General features: G+C 47.2%; 1 protein-coding gene across 1 annotated transcript; it reads right to left on the bottom strand.

Annotated features, from left to right (window-relative positions):
• Positions 1 to 10102: 10102 nt before the first annotated feature.
• On the bottom strand, positions 10103 to 10750 carry LOC124009429. Its single transcript, XM_046321243.1, has one exon. It carries the CDS (start codon positions 10748 to 10750, stop codon positions 10103 to 10105), a length of 648 nt encoding a protein of 215 aa, XP_046177199.1.
• Positions 10751 to 13781: the final 3031 nt, after the last annotated feature.

Here is a 13781-nt window from a genome sequence, read left to right as displayed (position 1 = left end):
GACCTGTCCTCATGACAAACATTCTGTTGGTGTTGGAGGAAGACTTGACCTGTCCTCATGACAAACATGCTGGTGGTGTGGGTGGAGGGCTTGACCTGTCCTCATGACAAACATGCTGTTGGTGTGGGAGGGAGACTTGACCTGTCCTCATGACAAACATGCTGTTGGTGTGGGAGGGAGACTTGACCTGTCCTCATGACAAACATGCTGTTGGTGTGGGTGGATGACTTAACCTGTCCTCATGACAAACATGCTGTTGCTGTGGGTGGAGGGCTTGACCTGTCCTCGTGACAAACATGCTGTTGGTGTGGGAGGGAGACTTGACCTGTCCTCATGACAAACATGCTGGTGGTGTGGGTGGAGGGCTTGACCTGTCCTCATGACAAACATGCTGTTGGTGTGGGTGGATGGCTTGACCTTGACAAACATGCTGTTGGTGTGGGAGGGAGACTTGACCTGTCCTCATAACAAACATGCTGTTGGTGTGGGTGGATGGCTTGACCTGTCCTCATGACAAACATGCAGTTGGTGTGGGTGGATGGCTTGACCTGTCCTCATGACAAACATGCAGTTGGTGTGGGTGGATGGCTTGACCTGTCCTCATGACAAACATGCTGTTGGTGTGGGAGGGAGACTTGACCTGTCCTCATGACAAACATGCTGTTGGTGTGGGAGGGAGACTTGACCTGTCCTCATGACAAACATGCTGTTGGTGTGGGTGGATGGCTTGACCTGTCCTCATGACAAACATGCTGTTGGTGTGGGAGGGAGACTTGACCTGTCCTCATGACAAACATGCTGGTGGTGTGGGTGGAGGGCTTGACCTGTCCTCATGACAAAGATGCTGTTGGTGTGGGAGGGAGACTTGACCTGTCCTCATGACAAACATGCTGGTGGTGTGGGAGGAGACTTGACCTGTCCTCATGACAAACATGCTGTTGGTGTGGGTGGATGGCTTGACCTGTCCTCATGACAAACATGCTGTTGGTGTGGGAGGGAGACTTGACCTGTCCTCATGACAAACATGCTGGTGGTGTGGGTGGAGGGCTTGACCTGTCCTCATGACAAAGATGCTGTTGGTGTGGGTGGATGGCTTGACCTGTCCTCATGACAAACATGCAGTTGGTGTGGGTGGATGGCTTGACCTGTCCTCATGACAAACATGCTGTTGGTGTGGGAGGGAGACTTGACCTGTCCTCATGACAAACATGCTGGTGGTGTGGGTGGAGGGCTTGACCTGTCCTCATGACAAACATGCTGGTGGTGTGGGAGGGAGACTTGACCTGTCCTCATGACAAACATGCTGGTGGTGTGGGAGGGAGACTTGACCTGTCCTCATGACAAATCTTTCAGACCATTACATTTTATTTTTCTCTTTATGATGTATGATGGGCTGGAGATCTTTGTAAGGAAAGGGGGGATACCTAGCCAGTTGCACAACTGAATGAATTCAACTCAATGTATTTTCCGCATTTAATCCAAACCCTCTGAATCCACGTCATCGGTGCTCAGGGAGCAGTTGTTGGGGGTTAATTGCCTTAATCAATTGCAGAACAAAATATTTTTCCACCTTTGCGGCCTGGGGATTCAAACAAGTAACCTTACTGGGTTGCTGGCCCAAAGCTCTTAACCACCAGGCTACCTGCTGCCTTTGTATGGTGTTGACTGTGTTGATTGGTTCTGTTTGTTGGTGTTAATTTTTGTGTTTTGTGAAAATTCAATGAAAATGTAATCACAAAATAAGCTATATGATAAATTCAGGCAAAAATGTACAATAAAAACCTAAGAAAAACAAACAAAATGGTGGAGTTTTTCTTATCCCAGGATCCACTCTTGACCTAGTGGTTAGAGTGTTGGGCTAGTAACTGAAAGGTTGCAAGTTCCACCAAAACATTTAGTGCCAGTCAAAGTGAGAAGAGACATTGTGGCTCCCAGGATCCCATGTTGCATACCCCTGATCCAACAACAGCTGTGTGATGTACTGCCCTCTCCTGGTCTTCACAAAGTACTATATTTTTCTCACACAGCCAACATGGAGGACGGATCGGGGCTGAGTTCCTTTCCCAGAGGTTTTGAGCTAGAGTCATACAAATATATGTGTTTCTCCACTCCAAAGATGAATCCACAGATAGAAGGGGAAACATAGTTTGTTTTCGTTAGTTATCTTTGATTCATCTCTCCTCGTTCAAGCACCTACGTGGGTTAGTATCACTGAGGTATCTACTTACGTTCACATACACTGTTTCATGGTTGCTGTCATCTTTCTTACTGGGATTACTCTCCCTGCACTAGAGCTCAGTGCTCACTGGACAGACCGCAGTATGCTGTGAACATGCTCTGGGAACCCAGAGCACATGGACAGCTAAATAAGCCAACGTTACTACCCCTGGCTAGCTGGGGTCATGACCTCAGAGCATGAACATACAATGTTACAGTTTTTGTTTTAATCGCTAGGACCCATTTTTCAATACTTAGGTCACTTTTTCAAAACTCTTCACACAGTGAGCACAACAGCAGTCTATGTGGGCTAAACTGTGGATAATTGCTTCATTGCTTTGGCACAAAATGCATTCAATGACTACATCTTTCAAATTTCATGAATTCTTTTCTCACTCAGACACAACCACCACCAAAACTCTATGTACCTACAGGCCAATTTGCACACATTTACATACTCTTTTCAAAACTGTTGAACGTAAGTTCAGAACCTAACATAACACAATTAAATAAGACATTAATACCGTCTTGAAATATATTCCGAATCTAAATGATTAAATACTATCAAAACAATTTGACCAACCACAGCTGATTCCCATTGTAGCTGAACACCTACCCAGGTGTTAGTCTTTCAATTTTATTACCGTCTATACAAAAGGGGACATTTTAGGAATAATGCTGTACTGTAATTTAAACATGGACCCAGCCAGAGATAGAAAAGTGGCTGACAGAGGAAGAAGAGTGGCTGGGAGAGGAAGAGGAGTACGTATGCGTGGTGGAAGAAGACTGAGAGGAAGATCAAGAGCTGTAGTCTCAGATGAGATAAGGGTTACTATAATTGATCTTGTAATAAATCATGGTCTATCAATGAGAGGGGCCACGGTGGATGTCCCGGGCCAGAGGGGTGCCAACATCACAATGTGCAGAAATATCCTCTGTTGGATTGCTGTTACACAAACCGATAATTGGGCCGTACAACACCGAGTGTCTCATTTAATTCCTGGATGACCTCTATGGAAGGGTTGTGCCGTACAACACCGAGTGTCTCATTTAATTCCTGGATGACCTCCATGGAAGGGTTGTGCCGTACGACACTGAGCGTCTCATTTAATTCCTGGATGACCTCCATGGAAGATTTGTCCCAGATGAGGAAAAGGTTGAAGTGAGGCGAAAACGTTTGTTATTGTATGGGACAATGTAGCATTTCACCACTCTGGTGCAGTCACAGAAGGGTTTGCAGCCCATCCCAGGACGGTGTCACTTTTCCTCCCACCTTACTCTCCATTCCTCATAGAGGAATTATTTTCCTCATGGAGGTGGAAGACTTATGACCACCATCCACATGATCAAATGTGTATTTCCGAAGATGACATAAGATGTGATGTGGATGAGAACCTGTGGCCAAATGCAGAAGACAGGGTTGACTAGCATTGCTACTGTATCTGTATCTGTAGATGGTGTATATACAAATTATTGTATTTTGGAATCACTCAATGCCATAAAATGACATAAAACATATTGAAGCATATTGCATCATGTCCGACTCATTCCTGTAACATAAACTGCAGTGAATTCTAAACAGTAGAGAGGTGTCATTCTTGTTCTGTAAAGACATTTTACAAAAGAAAACAATTTGTAATGCTACCTGTTGTTAGTGTTTTTTAGGTCATTGTTTATGAGTGACCTGGGTGCTTGTTGGGTGATAACCTTTGCTAGTGTTATGGAAGAATGAGTTGATTTGAGACATGTATGAAGTGTTTTAGTATTTTATTGCATTTTGGATGTGAAATGAACTACTGTGCCAAGCTGAAAGTTGGTTAAGAGAACTGTGTGAAAAGTTTTGAAAAGGTGACCTAAGTATTGAGAAATGGGTCCTAGCGATTGTAAAAAACTGTAATATTGTCACGACTCCCATCGAAGTTGGCTCCCCTGCCTGTTCGGGCGGCCGTCGTCGCCGGTCTACTAGCCGCCACCGATAGAGGTCTAAATTCCATCACAGTGGGGTTTAGTTACCCGCTACCTCTCATCGCCACGGCGGTGGAATCATTTCACAAGGCGAGTTTTCTCACAAAACTGGACCGTAGGAGTGCGTATAATTTGGTGCGTATCCGGGAGGGAGATGAGTGGAAGACCGTGTGTAATACCACATCTGGCCACTATAAGTACTTCGTCATGCCGTATGGGTTGAAGAATGCTCCAGCCACCAGCTTGTGCTGGTCAGCGGAAGCGGGCAGAGCCTTCAGTAGCCTGAAGGAGCTGTTCACTGACGCTCCCGTGCTGGCTCATCTAGACCCCTCTTTGGTGTTCATAGTGGAGGTGGACACGTCGAAGGCTGGGGTGGTAGCCGTGCTATCACAGCGCTCGGGCACGCGCTTTCTTCTCGAGGAAGCTTGGTCCGGCGGAGCGGAACTATGACGTGGAGGACCGGGAGTTGTTAGCGGTGGTCAAGGTGTGGAGACATTGGCTTGAGGGGACCAAGCACCCTTTCCTCATCTGGATCAACTTCCGGGTTGGAGCGAGTGGTCGCATCGGCACTTCGCTCCGCAGGTAGTATAACTTTTTCATTACATTTCATTATAGCACAACGGTTTGATTTGTCTAATCTTAGCAATTTCTTCTTAGCTAGCTACATAGCCGTCTTTGTATCAAAGATAATTGCGTAATTATCGTATTTCGCCGTCCTAACGTAGTCTTCACTAGCCAGATAGCTAACGTCCACTGATTAGCTGCACTGGAGAAACTATTACACTCAACTGAACGACTTGATTAGTGTAGTGTTAGCTAGCTACATAGCTGTCTTTGCTGTCTTCGTATCCAAGATAATTGTGTAGTTTAGAGTGTGTAGTCTTAGAGTGATTATCTTAATTTACCGAGGTTAGCTAGCCAGCTATTTGTCGTCCTTAACGTAGGAGACTCTGCTAGCTAGCCAACAGCTAGCCAACAGCTAGCCAACAGCTAGCCGACAGCTAGCCAACAGCTAGCCAACGTCTACCGAATAGACTCACAACCCGATCGCATTCACAGGTAGTATCACATTTTCATTTCATTACAGTACAACGGTTTGATTTGTTTGATCGTAGCTAGCTACATAGCTAGCTACATAGCCGTCTTTGTATCAAAGATAATTGTGTAGTCTAGAGCGATTTTCTAGGTTAGCTAGCCAGCTATTGTTGTTCTTTTAACGCAACGTGACGTAAACAACACTGCTAGCTAGCCAGCTAGCCCCCGAATAGCAGCACTGCAGAAACTATTACACTCAACGGAACGACTTGATTAGTGTAGTGTCAACAACGCACCCACTGCCAGCTAGCCTACTTCAGCAGTACTGTATCATTTTAATCATTTTAGTCAATAAGATTCTTGCTACGTAAGCTTAACTTACTGAACATTCGAGACGTGTGGTCCACTTGTCATTCCAATCTCCTTTGCATTAGCGTAGCTTCTTCTGTAGCCTGTCAACTATGTGTCTGTCTATCCCTGTTCTCTCCTCTCTGCACAGACCATACAAACGCTCCACACCCCGTGGCCGCGGCCACCCTAATCTGGTGGTCCCAGCGCGCACGACCCACGTGGAGTTCCAGGTCTCCGGTAGCCTCTGGAACTGCCGATCTGCGGCCAACAAGGCAGAGTTCATCTCAGCCTATGCCTCCCTCCAGTCCCTCGACTTCTTGGCACTGACGGAAACATGGATCACCACAGACAACACTGCTACTCCTACTGCTCTCTCTTCGTCCGCCCACGTGTTCTCGCACACCCCGAGAGCTTCTGGTCAGCGGGGTGGTGGCACCGGGATCCTCATCTCTCCCAAGTGGTCATTCTCTCTTTCTCCCCTTACCCATCTGTCTATTGCCTCCTTTGAATTCCATGCTGTCACAGTTACCAGCCCTTTCAAGCTTAACATCCTTATCATTTATCGCCCTCCAGGTCCCCTCGGAGAGTTCATCAATGAGCTTGATGCCTTGATAAGCTCCTTTCCTGAGGACGGCTCACCTCTCACAGTGCTGGGCGACTTTAACCTCCCCACGTCTACCTTTGACTCATTCCTCTCTGCCTCCTTCTTTCCACTCCTCTCCTCTTTTGACCTCACCCTCTCACCTTCCCCCTCTACTCACAAGGCAGGCAATACGCTCGACCTCATCTCTACTAGATGCTGTTCTTCCACTAACCTCATTGCAACTCCCCTCCAAGTCTCCGACCACTACCTTGTATCCTTTTCCCTCTCGCTCTCATCCAACACCTCCCACACTGCCCCTACTCGGATGGTATCGCGCCGTCCCAACCTTCACTCTCTCTCCCCCGCTACTCTCTCCTCTTCCATCCTATCATCTCTTCCCTCTGCTCAAACCTTCTCCAACCTATCTCCTGATTCTGCCTCCTCAACCCTCCTCTCCTCCCTCTCTGCATCCTTTGACTCTCTATGTCCCCTATCCTCCAGGCCGGCTCGGTCCTCCCCTCCCGCTCCGTGGCTCGATGACTCATTGCGAGCTCACAGAACAGGGCTCCGGGCAGCCGAGCGGAAATGGAGGAAAACTCGCCTCCCTGCGGACCTGGCATCCTTTCACTCCCTCCTCTCTACATTTTCCTCCTCTGTCTCTGCTGCTAAAGCCACTTTCTACCACGCTAAATTCCAAGCATCTGCCTCTAACCCTAGGAAGCTCTTTGCCACCTTCTCCTCCCTCCTGAATCCTCCCCCCCCCGATCTGCGGCCAACAAGGCAGAGTTCATCTCAGCCTATGCCTCCCTCCAGTCCCTCGACTTCTTGGCACTGACGGAAACATGGATCACCACAGACAACACTGCTACTCCTACTGCTCTCTCTTCGTCCGCCCACGTGTTCTCGCACACCCCGAGAGCTTCTGGTCAGCGGGGTGGTGGCACCGGGATCCTCATCTCTCCCAAGTGGTCATTCTCTCTTTCTCCCCTTACCCATCTGTCTATTGCCTCCTTTGAATTCCATGCTGTCACAGTTACCAGCCCTTTCAAGCTTAACATCCTTATCATTTATCGCCCTCCAGGTCCCCTCGGAGAGTTCATCAATGAGCTTGATGCCTTGATAAGCTCCTTTCCTGAGGACGGCTCACCTCTCACAGTGCTGGGCGACTTTAACCTCCCCACGTCTACCTTTGACTCATTCCTCTCTGCCTCCTTCTTTCCACTCCTCTCCTCTTTTGACCTCATTGCAACTCCCCTCCAAGTCTCCGATCACTACCTTGTATCCTTTTCCCTCTCGCTCTCATCCAACACCTCCCACACTGCCCCTACTCGGATGGTATCGCGCCGTCCCAACCTTCACTCTCTCTCCCCCGCTACTCTCTCCTCCTCCATCCTATCATCTCTTCCCTCTGCTCAAACCTTCTCCAACCTATCTCCTGATTCTGCCTCCTCAACCCTCCTCTCCTCCCTCTCTGCATCCTTTGACTCTCTATGTCCCCTATCCTCCAGGCCGGCTCGGTCCTCCCCTCCCGCTCCGTGGCTCGATGACTCATTGCGAGCTCACAGAACAGGGCTCCGGGCAGCCGAGCGGAAATGGAGGAAAACTCGCCTCCCTGCGGACCTGGCATCCTTTCACTCCCTCCTCTCTACATTTTCCTCCTCTGTCTCTGCTGCTAAAGCCACTTTCTACCACGCTAAATTCCAAGCATCTGCCTCTAACCCTAGGAAGCTCTTTGCCACCTTCTCCTCCCTCCTGAATCCTCCCCCCCCCTCCTCCCTCTCTGCAGATGACTTCGTCAACCATTTTGAAAAGAAGGTCGACGACATCCGATCCTCGTTTGCTAAGTCAAACGACACCGCTGGTTCTGCTCACACTGCCCTACCCTGTGCTCTGACCTCTTTCTCGCCTCTCTCTCCAGATGAAATCTCGCGTCTTGTGACGGCCGGCCGCCCAACAACCTGCCCGCTTGACCCTATCCCCTCCTCTCTTCTCCAGACCATTTCCGGAGACCTTCTCCCTTACCTCACCTCGCTCATCAACTCATCCCTGACCGCTGGCTACGTCCCTTCCGTCTTCAAGAGAGCGAGAGTTGCACCCCTTCTGAAAAAACCTACACTCGATCCCTCCGATGTCAACAATTACAGACCAGTATCCCTTCTTTCTTTTCTCTCCAAAACTCGTGAACGTGCCGTCCTTGGCCAGCTCTCCCGCTATCTCTCTCTGAATGACCTTCTTGATCCAAATCAGTCAGGTTTCAAGACTAGTCATTCAACTGAGACTGCTCTCCTCTGTATCACGGAGGCGCTCCGCACTGCTAAAGCTAACTCTCTCTCCTCTGCTCTCATCCTTCTAGATCTATCGGCTGCCTTCGATACTGTGAACCATCAGATCCTCCTCTCCACCCTCTCCGAGTTGGGCATCTCCGGCGCGGCCCACGCTTGGATTGTGTCCTACCTGACAGGTCGCTCCTACCAGGTGGCGTGACGAGAATCTGTCTCCTCACCACGCGCTCTCACCACTGGTGTCCCCCAGGGCTCTGTTCTAGGCCCTCTCCTATTCTCGCTATACACCAAGTCACTTGGCTCTGTCATAACCTCACATGGTCTCTCCTATCATTGCTATGCAGACGACACACAACTAATCTTCTCCTTTCCCCCTTCTGATGACCAGGTGGCGAATCGCATCTCTGCATGTCTGGCAGACATATCAGTGTGGATGACGGATCACCACCTCAAGCTGAACCTCGGCAAGACGGAGCTGCTCTTCCTCCCGGGGAAGGACTGCCCGTTCCATGATCTCGCCATCACGGTTGACAACTCCATTGTGTCCTCCTCCCAGAGCGCTAAGAACCTTGGCGTGATCCTGGACAACACCCTGTCGTTCTCAACCAACATCAAGGCGGTGGCCCGTTCCTGTAGGTTCATGCTCTACAACATCCGCAGAGTACGACCCTGCCTCACACAGGAAGCGGCGCAGGTCCTAATCCAGGCACTTGTCATCTCCCGTCTGGATTACTGCAACTCACTGTTGGCTGGGCTCCTGCCTGTGCCATTAAACCCCTTCAACTCATCCAGAACGCCGCAGCCCGTCTGGTGTTCAACCTTTCCAAGTTCTCTCACGTCACCCCGCTCCTCCGTTCTCTCCACTGGCTTCCAGTTGAAGCTCGCATCCGCTACAAGACCATGGTGCTTGCCTACGGAGCTGTGAGGGGAACGGCACCTCAGTACCTCCAGGCTCTGATCAGGCCCTACACCCAAACAAGGGCACTGCGTTCATCCACCTCTGGCCTGCTCGCCTCCCTACCACTGAGGAAGTACAGCTCCCGCTCAGCCCAGTCAAAACTCTTCGCTGCTCTGGCCCCCCAATGGTGGAACAAACTCCCTCACGACGCCAGGACAGCGGAGTCAATCACCACCTTCCGGAGACACCTGAAACCCCACCTCTTTAAGGAATACCTAGGATAGGATAAGTATTCCCTCTCACCCCCCCTTTAAGATTTAGATGCACTATTGTAAAGTGACTGTTCCACTGGATGTCATAAGGTGAATGCACCAATTTGTAAGTCGCTCTGGATAAGAGTGTCTGCTAAATGACTTAAATGTAATGTAAATGTAATGTCCGTTAATATCAACAGGAATTTCTCGGTTGGCATTATGAAACTCAGAACTCCTACATATCTCGTCCCCAATAGTGGCAAATACACACAAGATCATTACCTTCTTGTGGAGCCTGACCTGGAGACCAGGGTTGAGGGGTACTGAGGCTTGCCCCTGACCGAGGCCCTGTCTAGTTTGCTTTCACTTCCATTGCTCTTATAAAGCATCACCATTACACCCTGGTCTAATAGCCTCTTGGGGATCCCACTCCAGATGATCCTGGCTTTCCCTCTATCTGTGGTTTTCACCTCAAGTTTAATCAATGATTTATCGTCATCCAGAGTGGAGTTTATCGTCAACTCCCCAGAGTGGAGTTGTCCATGCCACTCTGGGGTTGAGATGTTAAACGAAGAGCTGGCTCCTTAAATAAGATATTGGGACGTGTAACGTGCAATACAAGAGCCAGAAGAAGTACCAGACCAGGTTTGCCTCCCCAGGTGTTTTTCAGACTCTGCAGACTGTTGTGTTTGATCTCTACATGATATGTTTGTGGAATAACATTTAGGTTATTAATGGTTGGTAGACTTTGGATTTGTCTAAGGAGGCTGACATTGACACGGTATGTATTGTCTGGATCATAGCCACTTCCTCTGTTTCCATTTGGTGTATAGTGCTGTGTGACATAGACCTCGTCCACACTTTGCTGATTGGACCCTTCGTTCCTAACTCTGAGTTTGACCCTGTCCCTGTTGTTCTCAGTCCCCCTTGAGTTGTAGAATTTTTGAGTTACATAATAAGGAGGTGCCATAGCGCCATTGTTGCTGTTATTGCGACCAATATTCCCTAGTGCGTAGTACCTTACATGGAGACTGGACAGTGAAGGTAACAGACTGGGGATATCAGCGTTTCCATAGAAATGAATGCCATAGTCTTCCCTGGATGCATTGAAATTGAGTGTCATGTTGTCAATTTGAATATTGTTGGCTAGCCAGTGAAGCAGCATCAGGCCGTGTCAAGGACCAGGGCGGCCAAATTCTATGTTCCTGATATCCCTTATTGACAATAACAATTCTGGGATAGCACATACTGAGGTATGGGACAGAAAAATGATGAAACAACTCATGAAACCCCTTCCAACTGTGGCCAACCTATGACAAAACAAAGATTGTCTCAACATTAGCACCTTTAGTAAAAAACAAATACAAAATGACATCTGGATTGATATCTGTAGCTTATTTCGTGTGGTTAACAATACGTTTATCGTTTTAGGACTACCAAGAATAGTTCATCCACTTGATCTGAAAATGAAAAGTTCTGAAAAGAATATTATTTTTTAAATTATTTTTTTTTAATTATTTTATTTGGAGTGAACTGTCACTCTATTGGACCAATATGTCCTAATATGTACTCTAAGGTTTTCCAAAATACTATCTGGAAACAAATTAGTTACCATAAAACATCTCACTCACCTTCTTGTGCAGCCCACCACCAGAATCTAGTTTTGACTGTGTTTGTTTCTCTCTTTTCTGTCAGCAGATCCCAGGATTGAAATGGACTAAAAGGTGCTTCTAGTAGCCTACGTACACATAACCAGTACACAGGGCTGAGAAAGTAATGGGCGAGGTCTGTCAGATACATAATGCAGATTCAAAGTAAGGGTCAGCAAAACATCACTGTCCTCATTTGGTTACAGTAAAATGAGTAACAGTACTGTTATTTAGGTTATTTATCCAGTCCAAATAAATATTTTACATTTACATTTATCTCATTTGACCCTTCAGAGAATACTGACAAAATAAAGTGTATTTCAAACGAGTCAATATTTTCCTCTTGCTTCGATAGACAGACAGGGCCCAGCCAAGCACACCCCATTTCTTTCCTCTCTTATCTCCCATTGCACATGGAGTGTGTGGTGCCCTACTGAGAACAGAAGTGGTTTCCTCAATATTATCTCATTGTTAATAAAGTTATTTAACTGACATGTCGCATGACTATGCTACATGATACTGACATTTTAGGGTTATGGTGTCTGTATGTGACCTTATTTTACTTTCCCAGTGCAGCACATTGTGACGGCCCTGAATTTGTCTGAACTTCTCAGTGCTTCCTCTCTCTGTCCTCCATTTTATGGTCAGCAAGCAGTTCTTGCACCTTGCAGTGGTCAGGTGTTCTTGCGAGCCACTTTAAAGTTTACCGTCAATGTTAGCACACTAGAACTGTATTGTGTAGAGGTGTATAGACTGCAGCTGTGTTCTGCTACAGTAATTCATGTTCTCATATACTGTATTATCCTTCTAGTTAAATGTAGCCTTTTACATACAGCATATGATTTTAAGTCAGTATTCATACTGTAGTAACCTCATCTGATTAAGCCTTTGTACTGCATGCATCTTATAGCAATAATCCCATATGATTGTGTCCTATAATATCTTCCTTACTATTCCTTGTAGAAGCAAACCCTACATGTCTTCATGAAAGAACCCTAAAGAGTACCTGTGTGGTTCGTGGTGGTGAGGTGACAAGTCAATAAAGACAACATCCAAACTGGTCTAGTAGGCAGCCTTGTAGTGATCAATATCCAACCCAGCTACCTAGCTTAGTATCACAACACAGTTGTAACTCTGCCCTATGTTATTGACAGACAGACTCACACATTTAATCACTCACTCACCCACCCAACACTGTTCCTCTCGATTGGCTGCCTATGCAGTTTGGAACACCTAGTGTAAGCCTGTGAATGATTTCTTTACTTTATTGCCCTGTGATTACTGGTTACTACTCTGAAGTTGTCCTGGGTCTTATTCAACTTCAAGCACCATGATCCAGCTGCATCTTCACCTCCAGATGCCCTGTGGAGAATAGTTCCTTAGGGTGGGACTAAGACTATTTGATGCTATAGAAGGCTTCAAGGCAGGGTGGTAGGCTACCTTGGATGTGTTGTACATCTCTATTAGTTTATCTAGTTTATCAAAAACAGATGGTAGCCTATATTTGCATTGGCATAGCGGGGTTTCATACATAAACCCCTTTAGTTTTGCTGCTGGATGAGGTTGTCAAGGCAACAGAGCCAGGAGGCTGAGGCTGTGTTCCATGTATCAGATAGCTGAGTCTTCTTCCCCTGCTGTCACACCAACATCCACCCTGCCTGCCTGTCTGTCATTCACAGTTTGCCTTCACAGGCTCACACCAACACAACACACATATTGACTGGATTTACACTCAAATAAGTTCAACCAGGATTCCCTGTTTATTGGTTTTCCCCGTCTTAAAAAAAGAGCTGTAAACAGATGGACTGGCTCCCCCTACTGCTAGCAACAGGAGTTGATGTGTTGCCTAACTCCAGGAAACAGCGAAGGCATTGGAGATGTTGTTAGAGTAGAGCTGGCTACTTCCTTGGCTCATCTTTTTGGTGAGACACTTTGCTCTTGCAGCATTTATTTCCTCTCTTTCCCACTCTGTTGCTCTTACAGCATTTATTTCCTCTCTTTCCCACTCTGTTGCTCTTACAGCATTTATTTCTTCTCTTTCCCACTCTGTTGCTCTTGCAGCATTTATTTCCTCTCTTTCCCACTCTGTTGCTCTTGCAGCATTTATTTCCTCTCTTTCCCACTCTGTTGCTCTTGCAGCATTTATTTCCTCTCTTTCCCACTCTGTTGCTCTTGCAGCATTTATTTCCTCTCTTTCCCACTCTGTTGCTCTTGCAGCATTTATTTCCTCTCTTTCCCACTCTGTTGCTCTTGCAGCATTTATTTCTTCTGTTTCCCACTCTGTTGCTCTTGCAGCATTTATTTCCTCTCTTTCCCACTCTGTTGCTCTTGCAGCATTTATTTCCTCTCTTTCCCACTCTGTTGCTCTTGCAGCATTTATTTCCTCTCTTTCCCACTCTGTTGCTCTTGCAGCATTTATTTCCTCTCTTTCCCACTCTGTTGCTCTTACAGCATTTATTTCCTTTCTTTCCCACTCTGTTGCTCTTACAGCATTTATTTCTTCTCTTTCCCACTCTGTTGCTCTTACAGCATTTATTTCTTCTGTTT

The sequence above is a fragment of the Oncorhynchus gorbuscha genome, linkage group LG22 (assembly GCF_021184085.1).
Source record: "Oncorhynchus gorbuscha isolate QuinsamMale2020 ecotype Even-year linkage group LG22, OgorEven_v1.0, whole genome shotgun sequence".
In the NCBI taxonomy this organism is placed as follows: domain Eukaryota; kingdom Metazoa; phylum Chordata; class Actinopteri; order Salmoniformes; family Salmonidae; genus Oncorhynchus; species Oncorhynchus gorbuscha.
The sequence above is the reverse complement of the archived record's forward strand: the minus strand, read 5'-3'. Positions and strand labels throughout refer to the sequence as shown.